At 39.1% G+C, this 24,623-nt stretch overlaps 1 protein-coding gene across 8 annotated transcripts; it reads left to right on the top strand.

Moving 5' to 3' along the window:
- Positions 1-7: 7 nt before the first annotated feature.
- On the top strand, positions 8-24,170 carry LOC113048303 (SH3 and multiple ankyrin repeat domains protein 3-like). Of its 8 annotated transcripts, none has more exons than XM_026210034.1 (25): positions 8-316; positions 959-1,078; positions 5,172-5,437; positions 8,569-8,772; positions 8,890-8,961; positions 9,848-9,956; positions 10,382-10,533; positions 10,643-10,810; positions 10,987-11,103; positions 12,502-12,579; positions 12,666-12,732; positions 14,752-15,004; positions 15,959-16,122; positions 16,351-16,464; positions 16,692-16,767; positions 17,137-17,219; positions 17,324-17,448; positions 17,829-17,964; positions 18,089-18,169; positions 18,469-18,489; positions 18,886-19,022; positions 19,744-19,849; positions 20,010-21,882; positions 22,072-22,101; positions 22,758-24,170. In XM_026210034.1, the coding sequence occupies exons 3-25, from the start codon at positions 5,240-5,242 to the stop codon at positions 23,323-23,325; spliced, it is 4,932 nt and encodes a 1,643-aa protein (XP_026065819.1). In that variant the 5' UTR covers positions 8-316; positions 959-1,078; positions 5,172-5,239; the 3' UTR covers positions 23,326-24,170. The 8 variants fall into 8 exon arrangements, with proteins under 8 accessions (XP_026065819.1, XP_026065817.1, XP_026065823.1 ...); XM_026210032.1 differs by having other exon boundaries at positions 421-1,078; XM_026210031.1 differs by lacking the exon at positions 959-1,078 and having other exon boundaries at positions 9-316.
- The last annotated feature ends 453 nt before the right edge of the window (positions 24,171-24,623 follow it).

Genomic DNA, 24,623 nt, shown 5'->3' with positions numbered 1-24,623 from the left:
CACACACACACACACACACAGTCAGTGTATCATGCTTGCACTGTGTGGGCTGAGCTGAGCATTCCTGTCATACAGTAACAGTCTCTCTGCCTCCGCTCTCTCTCTCTCTCTCTCTCTCTCTCTCTCTCTCTTTCCCTCTCTCTCCCTTTATTTCTCTCTTTCCCTTTCCCTCTATCTCTCCTCTTTTCTCCCTCTCTTCTCTCTCTCACACACATTCGTTCCAAACACACACATTAACACACAGTTTCACAGAGCAGAGACGGACCCTCATAGAGGAAGTCGAGATGGTGTGGAATGTGTGCCCTGGTTTTATTAGGTAAGTTTTAATCATTTCCAACATATCCTTGGGCGAATTGTGTGCGTGTTAGGATGTGTAAATGACTGTTTGTTGGAAGATGAGAGTAATTTGTGTCTTTTCAGGCTCTCTGTGTGTCATGTTTAGTCAGCGCACCTCTGCGGATATTTTCATTGGGCATCACTACAGGGATTACAGAACACTTTTTCCTAAGTGTGTGTGTGTGTTTGCACGCTGATGTGTGAGTGCGTGTTATGTTCACTATATAGAAGTCTTCCTCAGGCAAAAACAAATCTCTGATTTGCATAGAGTTGAATTTTGCAGAACAAACGAACGTCAACCCAGCCGTCTTACCTTCTTTACCTGTCGCTCTCTTACGTCCTAATTTCTGTCGTGACTGAGGCCAATCTATTCAGCCCTAACGCCTACACATTAAGCCATCACATTCTCTGTTTCTTTTCCTTAATTTACTCTCTCTCTTTCTCTCTGCTGTTCTTTCCTTCTCAATCTCCTATCTCTTTAAACATCTGTGTGGCGCTCGGAGCACGAGCGCGCCTTAAGTCTTTTGCACACCCGTCAGGAGGATGCTCGCTCCAGATTTATGCTTTGGCCCTTTAAAAGCAGGCAAAGTTTCCTGGTGAACCATTTTTCTGGTTGCCATAGTGATGAGCGAGGACTTGGAGAGGTGCAGTGGTACTGGGATGCAGTGACAGCTCTTAGCATGTGAATTCTCACACTGAGATATGGAGATGCACTGAGGCTCTGAACAGAGACGGCGATGAGGTGAGACACCCACGCACACACACATCATTATTGCTCACAGCGCTCTTTGGCTGATCATACTGTCTCTGGATCTGTATACCGAGGTGACAAGAGCCCCAAAGCAGGAGGAAACTATGTGGGGTTGAGTGAGGGAGAAAGTGGATTTTTGAGTGTTTGCGAATGCAATGATGAATGTTGGAGAAACTGAGTGTGTATTAGTCACTCTAGGCAGAAGTTTTGCATTTTAGAAGAATCTGAAATAGGGGATTGCTACTTTGAAATTTGCATTTAGGAGAAAATAAGCCGACTAAATGACTTGCATATTTAGAATACACTTCAAATAATGCATTTAAAACTTTGAAACATTGCTTTAAATTGCATTAATATCTCTAACCTCTCAGAACTGAAGTCTTGGTGTGAAACGTATAACAATATTGTAGCTAAACTTCAAAATTTGTATTCTTGCATAATTATTATGCATGCCATTTCTGACATACCTTCAGTGTTTATAGCTGAGACTGCATATAATATTTATGCTTTTAATATCTAAAAGTATATTGAAAATGTAAAAGTATACTCTAAAATAATTTGTTAAAGAACAGGACTGTTTAAATGTGCTGCAAAGGATTATTCAAAATTATTTAAACAAAACAATATGACGTCCATTAATATCCACAGATTTTGAAAAACTTGAATTAAATATGCAATTTAAACCAATACTTTTATAATGATCTGTCAAATAAGTAAATTTGTGACATTGATCAGGTGACATGTACAGATGGTCACACCTTCCTAGACTGAAGCTCAAGATGCTCTGTGGATCATCTCAAATCATGCTGGAGAATATAATCATAAAATTGTGTGCTGATAAAACAAAAAAACTTCAAACCAAATGCTAACACTTTCTGAAATACTCGCTAAAATAGTTATAAATAAATAAATAAAATAAATAAAAATGCTAAATTTGTGCTGAATGCTGAAAACTAATGTGCATGATATGTCACACTACCCAAAATCCAAATGAATGCATTTACTATATTTCAGAAGGAGATCTCAAAGAACGGCTGCATAACTTCAGTCAAGTTCTTACGCACAGATCCAGACGTCAAGGTGTGGCTTATGTAACAGAAGCAGCACACTCATGTGATTCTTCCTTGATCTGATGAAATCAAAAGGAAATGAAATCTATCAGGACTTTTTGCGGCTGTCATCTATCACAGTGCTTTATACAGTATGTGATTTCAAATACTGAAATACTCAGCATTAAAGAACTATACTACAATATTACTGCTATATCATACATTCCTGTAATTGTGTTAGAGGCCCATAGGAAATGTTACTGTTCTGTAACTGCATGTGTGTGAGATTTGTAGGAAGGAGAGTGGGTGTCAGTAGCTTTTATTCCTGTTCCACATTCATGTGTGTGAAGTGAATCTTTGTATCGCCTGAGGAAAGAGTGGAGTTATCAGAGACGTGCAGCCTTTCCTATACTTCCTGCAAAAAACATCCGAGGAGCCTCAGCCCAATCCTGCCAGGAAGAAGGGCAGGAAGTTGGGCTGAGATCATGGGAAGTAAATTACGAAGCCAAAAGGTCATAGTATGAAGACAGGTCTAGTGAAGGTTTCTGGAGACGGTAACAGTGCTAGATTAAAGAAATGATAGTGGTTGTATGGATTTGTGTGTGTGTGTGTGTAAGTGGGAATATGTGGGAGTTGATTTTTTATTTAAAATTGATGGTATTATGAAGGCTTTTGTATTCCTTCATTAAGGCTGCCATCATTTTCATTGTGACTGCAACATGCTTTGATACATGCATTATCCAACACCATGCATAAATAAAATCTCTTATTTATTTAATCAAAGGACATATGATCTCTTGTTGCTACATTTTATCCATCTTAAATTTACAGTGGCATTTGAACAGGCTTTATCGAGTAACAGTAGGAATGACAGAGATGTTGATTACAACCAGAATGATTTATTTAAGCGTAGCCTCACCTGAGGTGTTAATAGAGACATGGGAGATTGGTCGAGATACTGAACTCTGGCTGCTTATTGGTGGAGGTCTTCGAACGATGCTTTTAGTTGGTTGAGATGGTTTGAGATGGTCTGGAGACCTTCCGGCTGTAATCTCCCCCCGGTTTTCCTGCTCTGGAATATTCAGCATCAGGGTTGGGCTTCAAGTGTCCTGAAGTCTCAGACCTTGGAGGGAGTGCTGGGACATTCAACCCTGCTGTTTTACAAAAACAAAGCATGCATTGTGGAATACTGGAAAAAATTATTGGAATAAAGACGGAAAGCTCTGAAAAGTTCGAAATATCTGTGAATGTACAGGAACATCACATGGGAAGTCCAGGTCAAAGGTGAACTCCTCCCTCCTTGTTATTCATTATTTCTAGCTTGTTAGTTGTGTTAGCTAAAGCAGTATCAGTATTGCTATTGCTCATACTAATGGTTGGGGATTTTAACAAACCCCTAAATAACTAAATACTAAACTTTTGGCACACAATTTGCCTATTTTGCACTTCAAGTAACATGGAATTGCTATTACTTTTCTAGTTGATTAGACTTACAATTGTGCCTGCCAGATGATAAAATGCTTACACTTAATGAAGGAAACTTGCCAGAATATCTTGCCTTATGAGCAGGTGCTGCTTAAGCCAATATGCAATAACCCAGTACACCCTAGCAACCACTTAACAACTTCCTAGAAACTACTCAGAATGTCTTAGCATCATGGGAATGGCAACTTTTGTGTAACTTATTCTGAAAACACGTTTTTGATTACAACTATTGCCAGAAAGAATCTTTGTATAATTTCATGTAATTAAGTGATTATTAGAGATCAAGACGTTGATGATTTAACTGAGTTAAATTGTAACATGCCATCTCAGATCTTAGTTAATATATAGGTTTCTGCTGGATTTTCTCTCTAATGTTCTATCTGACAATTTCTTTTACGTAATAGAGGACTTCCCTTCTGTCTCTGTGGACAATAGTCAAGAGTGTCTGAAATGTTTTAGCCTGTGTGTGATTGCATTGGAATGAATGAGTAGGTGGATGGCTACATGTGGCCAGCTGTGATAATAGTATAGTAAAAGAATGATGCATGTCCCTCCGCTGATTCTTAGTGTGGCTGAAAATTTAAAAAGGTATTTATCACTCTGATGCATGCAAAATAATTACTTCAAAACAATAACATATAAAAATTCCCATATTTTTATTGCACCAAAAAACATATTTCCACTGCAATAAAAGATACTAGTCATGGGTACATCAGACATGTTGTCTTAACCAGGTAAACACAGTACATTCCCCAACATAGTGTATGGTTTCCCTTTGGTTATTTCTTTGAAAACCAATTCAAAACATTCATGGAATGTTCAATTTAGGCATTTTCTTTATAATCAAAACTTAATGTGGGAACCAAACATTTTTTGGAATGTTGTCATATACAAAATGCTCAGTAATATTTAAACAGGACACATGTATAAAATAATGGAAATCGGTCTGAAGTAATTGCCTATGATGCTTTGGATGTCACACGAAAATGATTTTTTGTAGTGCACATAATCATGCTTCAGAGGGTTAAGTATTTAAAATGGGTGTCAAGAGTTCAAAAGTGCCAGTGGTTTGTTGCTTGTGATGCATTAAACACAGAGGGACCAACAGTGATTATGTGTGTAATTTTGCACAGCTGTCTCTAAAGAGAAAGTGGTAGCGCACTATAACAAGCAAAGTGCTGAGTTGCCATGGTAACTTGGGATGCAGGGTTCCCTCAGTTTTCATTATTCCCAAGTGGATCTTCTTCACAGTGTCCATGGCAACCACTCACAACCAATGGAGTTTCTCTCTATCTCTCTCTTTTCTCACTGTCTCTGTCAAACTCTCTCATCCCATCGTTTTATCCTGATTTGTGGTTTAAAATGTCATCTCCATGCTTACGTAATACCTCATACCTGTCACACTTTGACATTATAAGCCACAAATGCAAGGTGTGCATATTATAACACACTTTGAGCACATGCTGCTTACTAGTATACAGGTAAATGTAATATCAGATCTCACAACCCGTACACTAGAATGAGTTTGATGGGTGTATGTTGTCTTGTAGGGTTGTGAGGCCGGCGTGTTGAGCAGAACGCACACACACTCACACACACACACACACTCTCCCGGAGCATGCCTATCAGTCCACCTGCCAACGGCAAACATGAGGCTCTCGAACGGCCACGGCAACAACACACCCCTACCAACGGTAACCACGGAGATGACAGCATTCGGGCCTCTCCTGGGACTAAATCTACCTCCGAACCTATGGAGGATCTCCACGGAAATGCAGTTGTCATCCGCATCGGAATCCCTGATCTGCAGCAAACGGTGAGCGCTCCTTTTTAGTGTGCTCTCATATGCATATGCAGCCTCACTATTTTCTTTGAAATGGCTGCACTGCAGCACCAGAGTAGAGAGTGGCAGTGATTGGTACAGACCGAGTTGTTGATTCTGCGTGGGAGTAAGGGGTGTGTGACAGAGGCTTACAGCATGTCGTCTACATGCATGCATGTTTCTGCACAGGGATCTACAGTCATTTGTGCTGAAAGATGCCGCATGCATGTCGATTGCATATATGGTGTCATCCAAAAGTATTTTTTTTTAATTTGCTGAATACATTTGCACTTCTGGCTGATGTTATGTGGAACATGTTTACATAATCCTGTCAAACACAAAACTGCAGACATACCTTGCTTTTCTGAAAGTATTTTCCACCATCGAGCGTAACTCCCTGCTTTCTGTAAATGGGGTATTTTGACATTGAGTTCTTGTATATTGCACCTCCATCATGGTCCTTATTTTCATTGTCTGCTTTTCACATTATTGAAACATGCAAACAGAAAATATTAAATGGTTCACCCCAAAATTTAAATTTGCTATAATTAAATACTCACCTTCGAGCCATCCAAGATGTAGTTTATTTGTTCATCAAAACAGATTTGAAGAAATTTAGCATTAGATCACTTGCTCACCAATGGATCCTCTGCAGTGAATGGGTGCCGTCATAATGGGAGTCCAAACAGCTGAAAAACATCACAGTAATCCACACGATTCCAGTACATCATTTAATTTCTTGTGAAGTAAAAAGCTGATTGTAATAAACAAATCACATCCTTCATTAAGATGATTTTAACTTCAGACCGTTGGTTCCATTTAAAAAGTCCTCTATCCATAATATTGCTTTCTCCATTTAAAAGCCATCTCGGTTTAATCATTACAAAAATAAACACAAATTAAGCACTGTTTAAAAGCCAAAACATTCCAAAACAAATACAAATTTTAAAGAATTTAAAGCACCTTAATGATGGATTTGCTTCATACAAACAGGCAGCTTTTCACTTAACAAGATGTTCATTGATGAACAAGTCGTTTGATTACTTGTGCACTATTATGATGTTTTCACCCTTTGGCCATCAAGATGTAGATGAGTTTTTAGAAACAAACCCAACACATGTTGGATGGCATGTTGAAGGACATTTTCAGCAAATTTCCATTTTTGAGTGAACTATTCCTTTAAATTGCGTTATATTTGCAGTGTGAACCTCACAAACACAATTTCACTTGACTTTCAGCTAATTTTCGGACTCGGAAAATATGTCCAAACGAGTCCAGGGACAGTTGACGGAAATGTCACTGACTCATTGCATTATCAGGAAAGAGATATTCACTATTTACATTTGTTGTCATAGCTTACATCCATTATATGAAATCCGGTTTCTGTGCTCACACGCCGAGAGCGCGCTCACAGATTAGCGCGCCTCTTCAGTGTGCGAATGCCGAGCTCTTTCTCGTAGTTCTTTTATTGCTACACACTTACACGAAAGGTTATGTCAGAATGCCCGTCTTGGAGACCATTCATGTAAATGCAGTCGGATTTGTCTTAAGTAAACGTGAACAGTTTGGAGAAATACAGATGTGCCAAAATATTTGATTTATGCTTCAGATCTTAAAGCAACAGCGTAAACCTGCAGCCTCACCGACTGCGTCATAAATGTTAATCAAACAAAAGATAAGGAGAAAATCACTGCTTTTGAGAATCATCTATATTTGATTTAAACAGTGAAGATTATTATTATATTCATTACTTAATGTAATGTCTGTAGGCTATTTCTAGAAGCCTTTACTAGGCTACTATCTGAAAAAAAAACTTTTGAATAGCCTAATATATTTATTTATCATTATAATTTATCATAGAGAGTTTACTTGCCTTCAGTAAGCTTGAGGGTGTTTTATTACATTAGTTTATTATTTTTTGCTTTTGTATTAGTGGCAGTTTCTAAATTAAATTTTTTTTTTCTAATATCTTTGCGACAATAGTTTTTATGGGTACAAACTCACCTTGGGTGTGCATTATTTCTAATAATTCAATGGCCCGTCATCAATTATTCCTTACATAAAGTAATTAATTGTAATTAATGTAACTATAAATGCATTCAAAAATAAAACAGGTGAGAGTTGGCTGTGCCTTATGGGAAGTAGGGCTTTTATGCAGGTGTGCCTTTGTACAGACTAGGTTTATCCCTCACAGCCTTATTTTCATCCAAGAAAAAATTCAAAATGCCCTGTCTAAGTTGTTCGTGTACTTTGGCGTCCATTTATTTATTTTACCAAAATGCAGTTTCTTATTTAATGGTTCGAACACTAATGAATAGAATAAGCAGACACAAACTAATTTTGATTATTCAAAATTCATATTTCATTAAAAATCGTGAAAAGGACATAAAACTTGTTTAAGGTCCCATTGACCAAGATACCTCCTTTACTCCCACTCTTGAATTTATACATTTACTTTAACAATGAATAAAGTCAAGTCCCACCCTTTAACTTTTCACATTCTAAAACCAGTCCAGCCATAACTTCTGTTACATGAGTTTAAGTTTGCAAAGTAAAACAGGACACTAATAATTAATCAAAAAAAAAAAAAAAAAAATGGCAAGATGCAATAGAAGATTGTTTTTGTTTCATGTAAATGGATATTGCGTTTTTCTAGCTGTAAAGGTTAAAACAAACAATGTTAAGATACTAATAAATAATAGAATTTCGTTGGACTTTGATGATTATCATAAGGAAAGGCTAAAGCCTGGTGCTTTTGGAGGAACTATCTACTGGACAGATAATCGTGTTTCTTATAGTTTTGAACTATTTGCTGCAGTAAATATTGTGGCATTTCAGGACACTAGATGATGAAGCAAGATTTAAATTGTACATGAAGGATTAAACATCCCTGACCTAGTCAGAGCTACGGCGCAGCAGTTAGCTTACGCACTTCAGTCACTTTGAGCTTTGGTGCTCACATGGGCGATGCAGGTTCGAGTCCAGCCTGCAACACATCCTTATTCATCTCATCTTTGAGTTTTTCAATCTATATAATAAAATATGTATAAATCCCCAAATTAAAGCAAAAACATACTGTTTGTTCATGTAGGAATATGATGAGTTTGTAATATGTGTGCTTCCAGAAATGCCTGCGATTGGACCTTGAGGCTCCAGTGTGGGTTTGTAAGCAGCGAGTTCTGGTCAATCTGACACAAAGCCTGACCGATGTGCTTAACTATGGCCTCTACCTCCCTGCCTTTAACGGGCGCGCCGGAAAGTTCCTTGATGAGGAGAGATTGCTCAGGGAGTATCCATTCCCTACAGTCACACCTGTACCATACCTAGAGGTGCACATAAACTTCCTTCTATATCCCACAATGCTTTAGAGCTGACACTTATTATATAACTGGGCCATGTTGTGTTGTTATTTTCATTCACCCCTCAATACATTTGTGTGACTTCAGTTCCGTTACAAGAGGCGTGTTTACACTCAGAGCCATGTAGATGACAAGCAACTGGCCAAACTACATACCAAGGTATCAGTTACCATTCATGTTCTCTACCGTTCGTGGGGTCTAAACAATATTAAAATAGAAAACATTTATTTCAAATTTTAATAAAATTTCACACGTCTACTTACTTTACTTTTATTAATTCATTTATTTATTTTGTATAAAATGAATGCAGCCTTGGTGAGCTTAGGTGACTTCTTTCAAAAACATAGAAAAACTTACCTATCCCAAATTTTTGAACCATAGTGTATAATTTTATACACAAAGCTGTTGTTCTAAGACCTGAAACTTTCCCATTCAATATTTCTGTTGTCTTAAACATGCTGTAAGCTATTTGTTTTGGTCATGAGAATAGTGCATGTTTCTCTGTGACAGTTTTAGACTCTATAAATGCCAAATAGATTTATGGGAGCAGCCCAAGCTTCTTTAAAGCCACATTTTAAAAACTAGTTAATTAGAAACAAGCTTTGTCCGTGAATCAATAAGTGCATTCAGGTGTGCTGATATTGTGTTTGCTGACATGTCTTTAAAGGATGGGTTTGGAGAGGGCATGTGGTTCAGGGCAGCAAAATGACTAAAGTTAGCAAAGTAATTTGAATTTGCAGCACCTTTAAAAGGGCTATAACACACAGTGTGATTGCTTTCAAATATTCTTAGTCCACTTATGTTAGTCTTACAGCAAAAATATATTTTAGTTTTTGAGTCTTAGAATTGTACAGACTCTGCCGATACTACACCTTTAAGACTTATTTAAATGCAAGTAAATAACCTCTATCCACTTGGCTAACTTCTTTGTATGTGCTCCATTTGCTCCAAAAGCAATATTTCTGAATGAAAAATAACAGGCAACTTTGTGTTGTAAATGTTGTATGTCACTTCCTTGTATTTCACTCATTTCTGTTGCTGCCAGGCCAATCTAAAGAAGTTTATGGAGTATGTTCAACAAAGGTGTGTGGACAAGGTCTGCAGGTTCCTAGAGAAAGGGCTGGACCCCAACTTTCATGATGCTGATAGTGGGGGTGAGTACTTTAGGGTATATATATATATGGTCTGTTCCTCACATAAAGCTATCGAATGATTTCAGAAGTGATACAACCTACATTTATAACACTTTTGGAGTGCTTTTTGGAGATTACTTTCAAATTTACTTTCAATGTGTAGAACAGAGCAACTTGGACATTCTGCCAAACATCTCATTTTGGTTTCATGGACTAATAAAAATAATACACGGTTGGAACAACGTGAATTTTCATTTGGCATGAAGGATAGGTGAACCCTTCCTTTAAAGTTTGCCTTGATTTGCATTTCCGATGCTTTAATGAATGTAAATTTAGGACAGTTCTAATCAGCAAGGACATTCGACGAAATGAGTCAGTCATTTATTCATTGAAACGGATTTGACATTTAGCATTTTTAATCGTCTCTGCATGTGCGATGTTTCCAGAATCTCCTCTCACTCTCGTGGCCCAGCTGGACACTTGTGCCGATCTGATTAAGGTGTTGAGGAGCGGAGGAGCCCATCTGGACTTCAGAACCAGAGACGGCCTCACGGCGCTGCACAAAGCAGTCCAAACGCACAACCATGTAGCATTGACTGTGAGTTGATGCACTTTCCCTCCCACATGCACAATTCAAAGAAAGACTCATCACAAGCTGTTGGGAATCTGTGCACATATGTCCGTCATATTTCATGTGCTATCTGCAGACATTGTTGGATTTGGGGGCGTCTCCAGACTATAAGGACAGTCGTGGGCTCACCCCCCTCTATCACAGTGCCATGGTTGGGGGAGATCCGTACTGCTGCGAGCTGCTGCTGTACGATCACGCTCAGCTGGGCTACAGCGATGAGAACGGCTGGCAGGAGATCCATCAGGTAACGGGAAGATGCGTTCCTCATCTGATGCTCAGAACTCATTAAACGTAAAGGGAAGAAAATCTCCCGTAGCTTAAAGTTTCATTCTCCGGCGAGACTAAATATATCCTTTTTATTGTTTGCTACACCTGCAGCAGTGGGTGATTGGGAGCGTGTGTTGTTTTTTTGTACCATAGGCTTGTCGTCATGGAAACGTGCAGCACCTTGAGCACCTGTTATTCTATGGAGCAGAGATGAGTGCTCAGAATGCCTCAGGAAACACAGCACTACACCTGTGTGCCCTCTACAACCAGGTACACACACCTACACATACACAGACGTTAGCTACGCGGTCTTAAAATAATGGGTGTTCCTACAATTTTTTAAGTAAACACTATGCAGTATGCATTCTTGTGCATTTTTGTAATCCTATTGATAAAATATGTGCTGCTACATATGTCAAAATGGTGAAATGTTACTATAGTAAACAGTGTGGAATGCTGTAATTGCACCCGACTCAAGCTTCCTCTGCCAGTGTGACAGATTAACCTGAAGTGATAATAATTGCATAATAGTTTTTTTTTGTTTGTTTTACATCATCTGTCATCTTTCAAGTACATTAACATGCACAAGTTCAATATCAGTCAGACTAAAACAATAATTTGTCATTTAAAAAAATGCAAACAATTCAGTTTGAATAAATTGTGTTGATATTTGTGACACTTTTAATGTCGTCTGAATAAGTAAGTTGTTTACTTAAAGCTGCAGTAGGTAACTTTTGTAAAAACATATTTTTTACATATTTGTTAAACCTGTCATTATGTCCTGACAGTAGAATATGAGACAGATGATCTGTGAAAAAAATCAAGCTCCTCTGGCTCCTCCCAGTGGTCCTATTGCCATTTAGAGAAATACATCGCTCCCGTTAAGAAACAACCAATCAGAGCTGCGGTCCGTAACTTTGTTTGTGTTCAAAATGTAGAAAAATGTATATAATAAGCGAGTACACCATGAATCCATTTTCCAAACCGTGTTTTTAGCTTGTCCTGAATCACTAGGGTGCACCTATAATAAGTGTTTATATTCGGACTATTTTAGATTGCTTCAGGGGTACCGCGGCGGAGTAACCCAGTACCTTTGTGATTCTTCATAGACATAAACAGAGAGAAGTAGTTCCGGCTACAATGTTCTTCCGCAAGACGCAAGCAGTTCTGTTTATTAACCGCTAGAGCGTCAAAAGTTACCTACAGCAGCTTTAATTCATCTATCCATTTCCACCAATTTGACTCATTCTATTCACATTTGAATTTAGCCTAAATGATATATGAAGGTTGAAACTAAATGTATTTAAAAAAAAATCATTAAACTTCACTGTTTACAACATATATATATATATATATATATATATATATATATATATATTTAAAAAACTATATATTTTTTGCCATATGGAACAAACTATTTAGATTTTATTCTTAGTATTTCTTATATTGTAGATTATATATTCATCCCAATATTTTAAGAAGGCGCAGTCTTTATTGCTTACTCAGGGAACACACCTTTTGATGGATTCTGTTTTATATTATTTAAAATTATATTATTAAAAAAAAAAGTAGTATAACACATTTACAGGTGTTATAACTATAACCTCTTCTCCTGCTTTCTGTTGCACTCACCACCTTTTTCTTTGTTACCCTCGGGAATATCTACAGGAAGGCTGTGCTAGAGTTCTACTGTTTCGAGGAGCAAATAAAGAAATCAAGAACTACAACAACCAAACAGCATTTCAGGTATGAAGCATCTTTAGCTGATGTTCTGGCTCAGCTCAAGTTCCTGTACTATTCCTTAAATTGTTGCATACTTTTTTTCCTGGTAGATTGCTATCATTGCAGGGAACTTTGACCTGGCAGAAATCATCAAGATTCATAAAACCTCAGATGTTGGTGAGATCCATAAATGCATGATATATATGTTTTTTTATTTCAGACAGTCAGTCTGATTGCGCAAGATCTAGAAACTGTTCAGTGCTTTAACTTTACAATAAGTGATGTATTTTTGGTATTTGTCATTCTAGTGTATGTGGGCTAATCTCTTTATGATTTGTGTGTGTTTCTCTTTGTTAATCTCAGTCATGCTCTGTGTGATGTAATCTGTGAGTCATCTGTTTGTAATTTCTGTGTAATCTGAGTGTTTCATGTGCTGATCTTTCTGTCTGGTCTTCATTAAGTATTTGATTAACTCACCAGTGCAATACCTGCTTCACACCCAATTTGTGTGTGTGTGTGTGTGTGATTTAACAACACAGGTTGTGGCTCTGTACCCCTGCAAAAACTTTGGGTGTTTAAAGTGGTCATATCATGAGGAATCAAATTCCGTTCAGTATACTAAAACCTGCTGTATCTAAAAAAAATTAAAAAAAAAAAAAAAACGATAATAAATAGCATTTTTTAAAGAATGCACTTGAAAAAGGTACATACAGTAACAGTAACATTTCAATATTTCACAAGACAGTAACTGAATTGTGTGTTGCCTCCTCAAACATCAGTGAGTGTCACCTGTTGTGATAGTTGTGCATGAGTCACTCAGCTGTCAACAGTTACTCAATACATTATTACATGTTTGAGTTCTCAGCCACAGATGCTCAGAGCATGCTGGGAAAAAAAGAACCTTACTGTACCTGAATGGATTTAGTAAACAAGAGACAAACGGCGACTCATTCACAATTACCACAAAAGACTATAAACAATTATTGATACTCAAAGAGGCAACACACATTAAGAACCAAGGGCTGTTATATAAAAATGTTAATCTTTATCTTATTGATTTATTCTTATTTTTTATGATTATTCTTAATAATAATCATAATTTGTAGTAGTAGTAAATTTTTTCTTACTGATTCTGCAAACAATGTATATTAACACAATACCTACAAATCAACATCACCTATAAAGGCCATTTACATTTGATATGTTAAATTAAAACCGTTTAATTCTAAAGGTGGAAATTGGTGATGAAAAAACTAAATTATTTTGATAAGTGTTATGTTTTTGAGGTTTGATATGACCCCTTTAAAGTCTGACTTATGGTATTTACATCCCTAAACCATGAGCCATCATGGACTTGCAGGCCATACATGACTTCTAATTGGACGTATTAAATATAATCTTAAACAGAAACCATACATTTCTAAGCCGTTCTAACACCGTGAATCACAGATGGGGTGCTAGTCTTCAGGTTATGAGTGATTCCTCTCTACCTCAGCCTGATACAGGTTTAGTCTTTTTCTTCTTGATGTGTAGATAGGACATATCCAAATTTCAGCCTCCTGGAGAGCATTCTTGATCCATTCGACAGGCGAAAATGGGTTTTATTCACAACTCGGTCATTCTGATCTAGCAGGTCATTTAATGTTTCTGTGTGTTTTTTCAGTGATTTAGGCTACTATTTTCTTATAGCAAATGGCACACCTTTGCTGTATTTGATCCAGGTGTGTGAATTACAATTTTCCAGGTGTGTACATTTGTGTGAAAATTTTACTTGGGATGGAAGACAATAAATGCTTTTTATGTGGCGCTTTTGAAAAATTGCTTTGTTTGAATGACACAACAGGTTATTAAACGGCTGGATATTAAAGGACTGCAATTTCTAAATGGTTCTCGGATGTAAATATATATGTTTAAAGATAAAAGTGCACTTCGATAAATATAAATTGCAGTAGTAAGAGCCAAATTGTGTTACAGCACAAATACGTATTATTTCCTTTTCCATAAATGGCGTGTTTGGTGTGAATCTTTTGTTATGTGCATGTCCGATATCTTCCAAAAATGTTCATGGTTTTATATTGCAAGCATGGAGATGTCTCAACTCAAACTGACTCTGAGTAACACAGCAACAAAGATGTCGGTCGGCTCTGTGTTCTCATGTTGCATAATGATTCATATATCCTCGTCTTCCTGTAAAAGTGCCTTTCAGGGAGACCCCTTCTTACTCGTCTCGGCGGCACGCGGTCTGCATATCCCCACGTCGCTCTCTGATGCGATCGGCCAGTGATAATGCTCTAGATGAGAGTCTGCCAGCTCCCTCTCCGGCCCCCTCACTTCGCAGTCTGCCCCCGCTGGAGCCTGATGACACCAACCCGTCCCAGCGCAGCCCCCAGGCTGCTCACACTCACACACGCAGCCTTAGGAGACACACCCGCTCAGGAGGACACCTCAGGTGTGGAGCCGGCCTTCATATTTTTAATAGCACTAATACGATATTTTCTTTGCTTTTTTTATTTGACCACAAAATTAAATATTAAGCAACATGCCTCGACTGCATTTTTCCATAAAATTAAGTTACATTTTTATAAAAAATGTTTTTTTTTTAAATCAATACACATTTCAGATGTGAAGTCCTCCTTGATTTGTAGAGTATTAAAAAGAGATTTTATTAAAACATTTTTTTTACTTTTTCTATTTAAACACAAAATGAGATTGACATGCCTGACATGCCAGACTGCTCTTTTCCATTAAATAAATAAAAAAATAAAAATAAATAAACAAAAATATTTTATATTTTATTTATTTCTATTTATACAATTATTTGTTTAAATTATTTGCATTTTATGTATATATCTTATTACATTATTACATTATATATATATATATATATATATATATATATATATATATATATATATATATATATACATACATATACATTGTCATCTTTGAATTCTCCATTAGTCATCAATTTATATATATATATATATATATATATATATATATATATATATATATATATATATATATATATATATATATATATATATATATATTCTTTTTCTATTTTAACACAAATTGAGTTCATGCCCAGACTGCTCCTTTACATAAAATTTACGTTTAAAGTTTATATTAATTAATGATTTACTGTTTTAATTACATTCAGTTTCATGAATAAATCAGAAAAGTAGCTTTTTCTTGATTCAACAAAAATGCATGATTAAAGTTCCGTTGCAACATTTATAATATGCGTAAAAAGTGCTTATCTGCTCATAATTATGTGAAATATGAATATTATAACTGATAGTTGTAATAATAAATGTAAAATATTAAAATAGTTAATTATAATAAATAATAAAGTATTGATTATCTGAAATAAAAGAAGTTAACCTGCACATGTTTGCAGCCCTGGCAGTCCTGTACAGAGAGAGCCGAGTCCTCCTGCTGTGTCTCGAGGGCCCAAGCGACGGCTGTACAGTGCGGTGCCCGGCCGAACCTTCATCGCTATCAGCTCCCACAATCCACAGGGCGAGGGTGAGATCACACTCAACCGAGGAGAGAGGGTCAAAGGTCAGTCAGCCAGCTTTTCTGTTCAAGATGCAGCATATCAAAAAATCATATTATTCTTATGCTGGAGGTTACTACAATTTGTAGCATTCTGAATATTTCTTCAGCTATATATATATATAGTATATATAATTTTATTTTTAATATCTTATCTGGGACAAGAAATGTTTGCGTCCATCCAGCTAAATATACCAAATACAGCATAAAACAGTTTATATGTGTCTCCACCAGTGCTAAGCATAGGTGAAGGTGGATTCTGGGAAGGCTCAGTTAAAGGACGAACTGGCTGGTTTCCTGCTCACTGTGTTGAGGAAGTTCAGATGAGACAATATGACCCCCGACTAGGTCAGTGTGCATACACACACACACACACACACACACACACACACACACACGTTTGTTTTTGAGAAAAGTGGGGACATCCCATAGGCGTAATGGTTTTTATACTGTACAAATTGTACATTCTATGGCCCTACACAAACCCTAACCCTCACAGGAAACTTTGTGCATTTTTACTTTCTCTACTTTCTTGATCTTATTGTTATTGATGTGGCCACTCATCTTTTTTTCAGAGACAAGAGAGGATCGCACCAAGAGACTTTTCAGGCACTACACTGTTGGCTCCTATGACAACTATACCTCTTACAGGTACACAAACACACACACACATATATATACATTATATATATATATATATATATATATATATATATATATATATATATATATATATATACAGAGAGAGACAGAGATAGAGAGAGACAGACAGACTGACTGTGTATCTATCCAGGTGTTCCATGCATTACTGTGCACTGTATACATACTGCAGAAATAATATGAGTAGTATGATATTATTCCTTTCCAACCATTGCCTTTCCCTCACCTTTATCTTATATAAAAAAAATATGGTGCCATTGTTGGGGAATATGAGTATATGGGTATGGGAGGGGGAATATATGAAGACAGTGAGTTCTGGCAGTGCAGCACACCTGACTATTGATTTCTATAAATTCACAGTGATTATGTTATAGAAGAAAAAAGTGCAACGTTGCAGAAGAGAGACAGCGAAGGATTTGGCTTTGTGCTTCGGGGAGCTAAAGGTCTGAAACACACACACACACACACACCTACACATGTATGTATGCATATTAGCATGAATACAATTCACATACAAATGCAGTTATTGAATCCTCTCTCTTGTCAGCTGAGACACCCATAGAAGAGTTCACACCTACTCCTGCTTTTCCTGCCCTGCAATACCTGGAGTCTGTGGACCTGGAAGGGGTGGCGTGGAGGGCAGGGTTAAGGACAGGAGATTTCCTCATAGAGGTTAAAAAATACTTTTGATTTATACACACACAAACAAAATGTTTTATTTGATAAAGCAGTGATTTTCAAGCCATATTTGAAAAAAACTGGCCTAAATTAATAATTGTAATTAAAAAGCAAACACACTTAATTATTTGACTAATTTTGGAAATCTCATACGTCACCAAGGATGTCTGCCATTTGATTAAAAATTACAAGCTCAGTTCTTTAAAAAAATTAAACATGCATGGAAGAATCATTCACAGTAAGATCAGTAGCATGAATTTAGAAAATAGATTGGGTGAGTTTCGATTTCTAGACTGAAGAATGTCATCATGCTTCTGCTGGGTTTCTACCGGCTTTGTGTTAAATCTTTCTCTAATTCTCCGCACATTTGTCAGGTAAATGGGGTGAGCGTAGTAAAGGTGGGACATAGGCAGGTGGTATCACTGATTCGGCAAGGTGGAAGTCGACTAGTAATGAAGGTGGTGTCTGTCACGCGCAAGCCTGACACTGGAGATGTCATCCGCAAGAAAGGTTCTTGTCCTCAACTTCATTAATGCATGCAGACTATGCATTTTTATTTGACTGAACGTCAAAATTTTGAGAATCCTGCAAAATTTTAATATTGCATTTCTTGTTCTTCCTGATAATTAATTAGCCCCACCTCCACCCAAGAGGGACCCAAGCACCAGCCTGACCCTGCGCTCAAAAAGCATGACTGCAGAACTGGAGGAGCTGGGTAAGATGGATGCTCTTATAAATAAACACGGATGTAAACATCTCATTGTGTAATGCTAGATCTCAGATAAGTTAAAAGAGATGTTTTCATTATCTTGTTTTATTCCCCCAGTAACTCTAATGGAGAAATGCATGCAAATTAAAGTATTTTCTTTCTGTGAGAATGATATAGCAGTGCAAGGAGTGTGGATGATTGTGCAGTGATGGCTTTGCTCATTGATTGTTAATGAAAAGTGACCATCAAATACTCAATCTATGAGCTAAATCAGGAACTATAGATTTGTCCTTCTTGTCCACAAGCGTCAAGGAGAAGGAGGGGAGGTAAGATAAGAAACCAGTCTCACGTTGATGTCCTTTACTGGTTCTATATGCTGATTAGCATGTAATGTTATGGATGGATTTATCTAACCTGTTTATTTAGCTTGTGTGTTGTTGCCTGTGACTGTGAAAAATTGTAAAGTCAAAGTATGTTTGTTTTTCTTTTTGTGGATTGTAGTTAGCTGTGTTTTGTACTGTATTTGTGGCTGTATATTTGTTTTAGTGTTCCTTCAGACTTTGCATATTATACACATGGGATCTGTGTACCTGTAAATTCTGTTGCACTGGGTGACTGTGATTGGTCTTCTTTGATTTGATCAGAGGAAGGACTGAAATATTGGCCAAGAATGTGTATTAAGTGTTCCTGTATTTGAGTGGATCCGTGTGTATCCCTCACAGAGAAGTTGGATGAGATGTTGAGTTCACCCAAAGAACCGGTTGTAGTGATGAGGCCACGTCCTGCAGATACGGACTCCAGAGCAGCCACTGTGAAACAGAGACCAGCAAGTCGCCGCATCACACAGGCTGAGATCAATGTGAGTCTAATACACATAAACATATACCATTTAAAAAGTTTTTTTTAAATATTTTATAATAATATAAAGTACAAGTGCACTTGTTATACATGGCAATATGTAGTTTCTGACATATGATGAATTGTATGAACAGGTGCATATCACCTATCATACGGTAGCCTAATGGTTAGAGGGAAGTCGTGGCCTAATGGTAAGAAAGTCGGACTGGCAATTGAAAGGGTGTGAGTTCGAGTCTCGGGCCGGCAGGAATTGTAGGTGGGGGGAGTGCATGCACAGTGCTCTCTCCACCCTCAATACCACGACTTAGGTGCCCTTGAGCAAGGCATCGAACCCCCAACTGCTCCCGGGGCGCCGCAGCATAAATGGCTGCCCACTGCTCCGGGCGTGTGTTCACAGTGTGTGTGTTCACAGTGTGTATGTGTGTTCACTGCTCTGTGTGTATGCACTTCGGATGGGTTAAATGCAGAGCACAAATTCTGAGTATGGGTCACCATACTTGGCTGAATGTCACTTTCACTAATTATTTGCACATCTGTTACTGTTTACTGTTATTTGTTTATAATGCATATTGTCTTTCGGTTAAAATAAAATTAGCTGTGACTGCATTTTCTGTTTATTTCTTTGATGGCTGATTAATCAGAGTCTGTGATTTGTTGGCTGTTCTGACAGTAACTGAATTCTGGCCAGTATTTGATCATGTATTGTTTTTGTTTGTGTGTAGGCTCTGTTAGAGAGGCAGGGTTTGCCAATAAGTTCAGGAGTTTCCTTGGCTGTGGACAAAAGTCATATGCAGCTGCCTAGGGGAATGTCAAGAACCAAGTCATTTGGTAATGTGTCATTTGGCATGCGTCAATAAAAACGTTCTCACAAATTTTCATTTTTCAAAACATAAACCAGTGATATAAAAAGGGTTATTAAAACATAATCAGAGTTCTGATATTTTTTCAAAACAATACACCCACAGTCTCACTGAGAACTGTTTTATAGGTGCTCCTGAAGATGAAAGAATCTCAGCCCTGATTGGAGAGCATCGCTTTCCAAGAAGCTCCTCGATGACTGACAGCTTTAGACAAGATAGTATTCCACCCCCTCCACAAACAGCTCCTCCACCACCTCCAACTCCCTACTTTCTAGATTCAGGGCCACCTCCATCCTTTCTTCCACCTCCGCCCCCTTCTCGCACTGCCAACCAGAGCCGTTCAAGCTTCCGCCCAGGGGCAGAGCCCAAACTCCATGGCCCAGTCACGACTGACCGCCAGCGAAAAACACGTTCCATGATCATTCTTCAGGATACCACCCATTTGCCAGTGGAGCCTGCCCCTATTGCAAGACCACAAACGCCTAACTCTGGAGTGGTTCCTACTGAACGTGGTCGTAGGCGTGGACCACCGGTGGAGAATCCATATGCTAATGTAGGTCGTTTAAGTGCTGTCTATACTCCTAACAAGCCCCAGCGTAGAAAGAGCCCATTAGTCAAACAAGGACCAGTTGAAGAGGGAGCAGCTCATTCTTCTAGAGACCCCTCTCCTTTGGGAGGGTCACGGATTCCCCACAGCAGCCGAGCAGAGCAGTTCCAACAGCAGGTTCTCTCTGAGCGAGCTAGAATCATTCCTCCAGGGGCCCGACGCAGGCCCAGCGTTTTTCTATCTGTAGAAGGGGGCGCGACAGAGCCACAGACAACCCCTTTACTTTCTCAGTCTCACTCCGTGGATGAGTTGGCAGAGTTGCCTCCACCTGCACCAATGCTTTCCCCTGGCCCACCACCAGGGGGCACCACTTTTATACACCCTCTAACAGGTCGACCATTGGATCCTTCCTCACCTCTAGCTCTTGCACTGGCTGCACGAGAACGTGCCCTTAGTGGTCGGAACACACCCACTCCTACACCTTCGCCCACACCTTCGCCCACTCAAGGTCGAGTAGTGGAAAGGCCAGAGACAGAAGGAGGAGCAACACCACCTGCTCCTCTCGTGGTACCTCCATCTAATTCCTGGAGAGACGAACCGGTCAGCATCACAGAAACAGCAAGCCAAGTGACTAGCGGTAGCCCTGGGTCTGGACGAAGCCTGGAAGAGGCACTTATCCCACCCAGCGTGCAAGGTGTCCAACCAGCACTAATGGATACAGAACATACCCCACCAGCGGTCCCACCCACTCTACCTTCACCTGCCCCTACCCTGTCAAATCTGACTGCTCGAAGTCTGACTATGAGCTCAGAGGAGGAAGCGGAGCCTTACACAGTGACACTTCCTCCTGCGTTGCTCTCGTCCAGTGATGAGGAAACCAGAGAAGAGCTTCGGAAGATTGGCCTTGTGCCGCCCCCTCAACCCTTCGCTAATGGCCTTCTAATTAAAGAAACACCCAAAGTCACTCTAAGCATTTCACCTAGTGGATCACGGCCATCTATTGCAAAGACCTCCTCTGGGAAAGCAAGCGATTCTGCGGCAGACTCTGGGGTTGAAGACCCACATATGGAGACCACAAGTACTGTTTCTACAGTCTCCAGCATGTCCACTTTGTCTTCAGAGAGCACAGACTCTGCTCACGCTAGTAAACCACGTTCTGGGGTGGGGCGTGGTCGCCCCGCCCATCTCAGGGATCCACTGCTTAAACAGTCATCAGACAGTGAGCTGCTTCCACACCCACCCAGCACAGGCCCCAGCCGTCCACGCTACCTATTCCAAAGACGTTCCAAACTCTGGGGGGAGGAGCCCCGGACCCAAATGAGTGGGTCTGATGAAAGTCGGCCTGCTGCTATGGGGGCAGAGTTGCTAAGCAAAGACACTCATTCCCTGGGGGAGGAGCCACCAATGGGAGCACCTCTTGACCCTGGCAGGAGATCACCTGTGGGAGGTGCCAGGTAGGAAAGACTTGTTAAAAATTGTACCAACTTGACAACAGCAGCACATTTTGCACAACTGTATGAAACACAACACAATTTAATTTAGCAATACACCCACTTGACTTTTGACACCCTTAGCCACACACCTGGTAAATTGCCTATCCATAACACACACGTGTGTGTGTGTGTGTCTGTATGTCCTTGCAGATGTGAGGAGAATGGAGGAGAGAGTAAATCGTAGGTTTTTAGCACTGTGGGTAAAAACAACTCCTTGTCTAACTAACTTCCACTAAACCCTTTACTGCAGCTGTTAATCATGCTGCAAATGCTACTGTGGGCTTGTCTTAAAGGCTTATGGTAGTTCATTATGCAGTTACTGAGACATTTCAGCTTCTGTCTGTCCTTGCGCAACGAAACTGGAATTTTCAGTGTACCGCTGAGGGCCAATCAAATTGCTTTTTAGTAAAAAAAGTATATGAAACAAATGTTGAATCTACATTTAGTTTATATTGCTGCGTTGTGGTAAGTTTATTGCAGCAAAACCGAAAAGCGAAAGCATGCGGTGGTGGAAATACTGTGAAATGCTTATGCACCAATTTTTAATACCCTTTCTGAGGACTCCAGTTTTATATTAACTGCTCTAACTGTCATTTTATTATTAAGTTCTCACTGCATGCTCTGCACTATTTAAATTTTCACAAACCCCAATGTTTACAGCATTGGATCCGCATTTCTTTTCTCTCACATTAGCATCCCAGTAGTTTCCTAAAAGTACTGCAGTTAAAACTCTTCCTTTGTTTACTTTTTTACTTCAGCTACACCTTCTTCTTTTTGACAGGTATTTTATGTTTTCACTCTCTCTCTCTCTCTCTCTCTCTCTCTCTCTCTCTTAGACTCTTTAGTAGTTTAGGGGAGCTTCATACCATCTCTCAGCGGAGTTACGGCACCACCTTCACAATCCGGCCTGGCAGCCGATACCCAGTGACCCGTAGGACTCCAAGCCCTGGAGCCACACCAGAAAGGAGTGAGCCACTGGGGCCTGTCCGTTCATTCGGCCCTCATCACCACCATCACACAATCCTCAAGTCTTCTAGCCTAAGTTTGCCCCAGGAGCCCAAGGAGGTGCGTTTCGTCATGAGGAGCGCCAGTGCTCGAGCCCGCAGCCGTTCTCCATCCCCTTCTCCATGCGCCTCACCCTGCCCTTCACCGGTACTGGGAGCCCCTCTCCTGGCCCTACGGCCATTCAGACAGCGCCCCCTAGCACTGTGGAGTAAGTATGATGTTGGAGAGTGGCTAGAGAGTGTGGGACTAGGAGAACATCGTGCTCGCTTTTTGGAGCATGAGATCGAAGGCGCCCACCTGCCTGCTCTGACCAAGAACGATCTGGCAGAGTTGGGGGTGACACGGGTGGGGCACCGAATGAACATTGAACGTGCACTGAAGCAGTTGCTTGAGAGTTGAGGAGAGCCAAAATGCAGGATATAGTTCCATCACAAAATAAATTAATTTTTACTATTAAGATTTAAAGTCATTCCGAAGTCTAACACCATTGATTCCCAACCCACTTTATTTAGCATTGCACAGCCCTTATATAAGATAGATTTGACTCCCACAAAATCCACCATGTTTCTTCACTAGTTTGCCACCTACTAAGAGTAAAAATAACATGCTGGACAGGAGTGTGGACCTACTGCGCAATATCTTTTATTTACAGCTACAGGTCCAAGAAAATTGAACGGGCCATGTTTTTAGAGTCTTCTGCACAATAACAAATGATATAGCCAGCAAGCAGCCATTTCCTTCATGTGCCATGTTTTACAATCAAATGATTATGATGAAGGTGTGGCAAACATACAGACTGCTCTCACATTATCAGAGGAAGTTTAAGAATATCTTCACGGCTGAATTTGTGTGCATTTCCTGCTTCCAGGAGAGAGACTTCTGAATTTTAGAAAGCAGCATCAACTTGAGTGCAAAGGAAAAGAGAAGTGCGGAAACCTCTCCTGTAAGCAATGCCAATGCTTCCAAGTGCCCATAATTTACAGTGTGTTCACCGACCATCTTGCAACTCAACAGTAGATAGCCATGTTAATGGTGATTATAAGATGTTTTGCAGCAACTTGACTTGGCATGTGAATGCAACATGCCCAAGTAAGAAAGGATCTGACAATCTGCCCTAAACCAGGAGAATAAAACTTGTGTGGCCTTGAGGTAATACTGCCGCCATCTAAAATTTGTTAAAGATAGATATTTTCAGTCACTACATTCAATTTTATATGTATATGATATATATGGAGTTATATATTCAAAAAAGAAGAATGTATGAGAATAAGGTGAGATATACTTGTCTTATGCCCTGTGAGATTGTGTCATATTTGGTCTTATTTTATATTTGTTATTTTATTTGTCAATTATCAACCAATACCCTAACAAGAACTTTTTTTGCCCATGGTATAACTTGTGATTTGTGAGTTATAAACACATTATCTTTGACTAGTTCATGGTCAGCTATTTAAGAATTTCATAAATATGGACAGACCTGTTTCGTCTATTATGAATAAATGCTCAGTAAGACTGTACGTAGAATAACTGTTTTGTTTACACAGGAGTTGAAATACTATGGGTTGTAGGAATTTATTTGTTACCTTTTGTAAATGATAACTCGCCATCAGTCGATCATTTCATGCTGAACAATTTGTGAATTCAAGATTTCTTTGCCATGATCTATTTGGTTATGTATTGTGCAATTATTCATTTGG

The sequence above is a fragment of the Carassius auratus genome, chromosome 29 (assembly GCF_003368295.1).
Source record: "Carassius auratus strain Wakin chromosome 29, ASM336829v1, whole genome shotgun sequence".
Taxonomy (NCBI): domain Eukaryota; kingdom Metazoa; phylum Chordata; class Actinopteri; order Cypriniformes; family Cyprinidae; genus Carassius; species Carassius auratus.
Note: the sequence above shows the minus strand (reverse complement) of the source record. Positions and strands in the feature narration are given on the sequence as shown.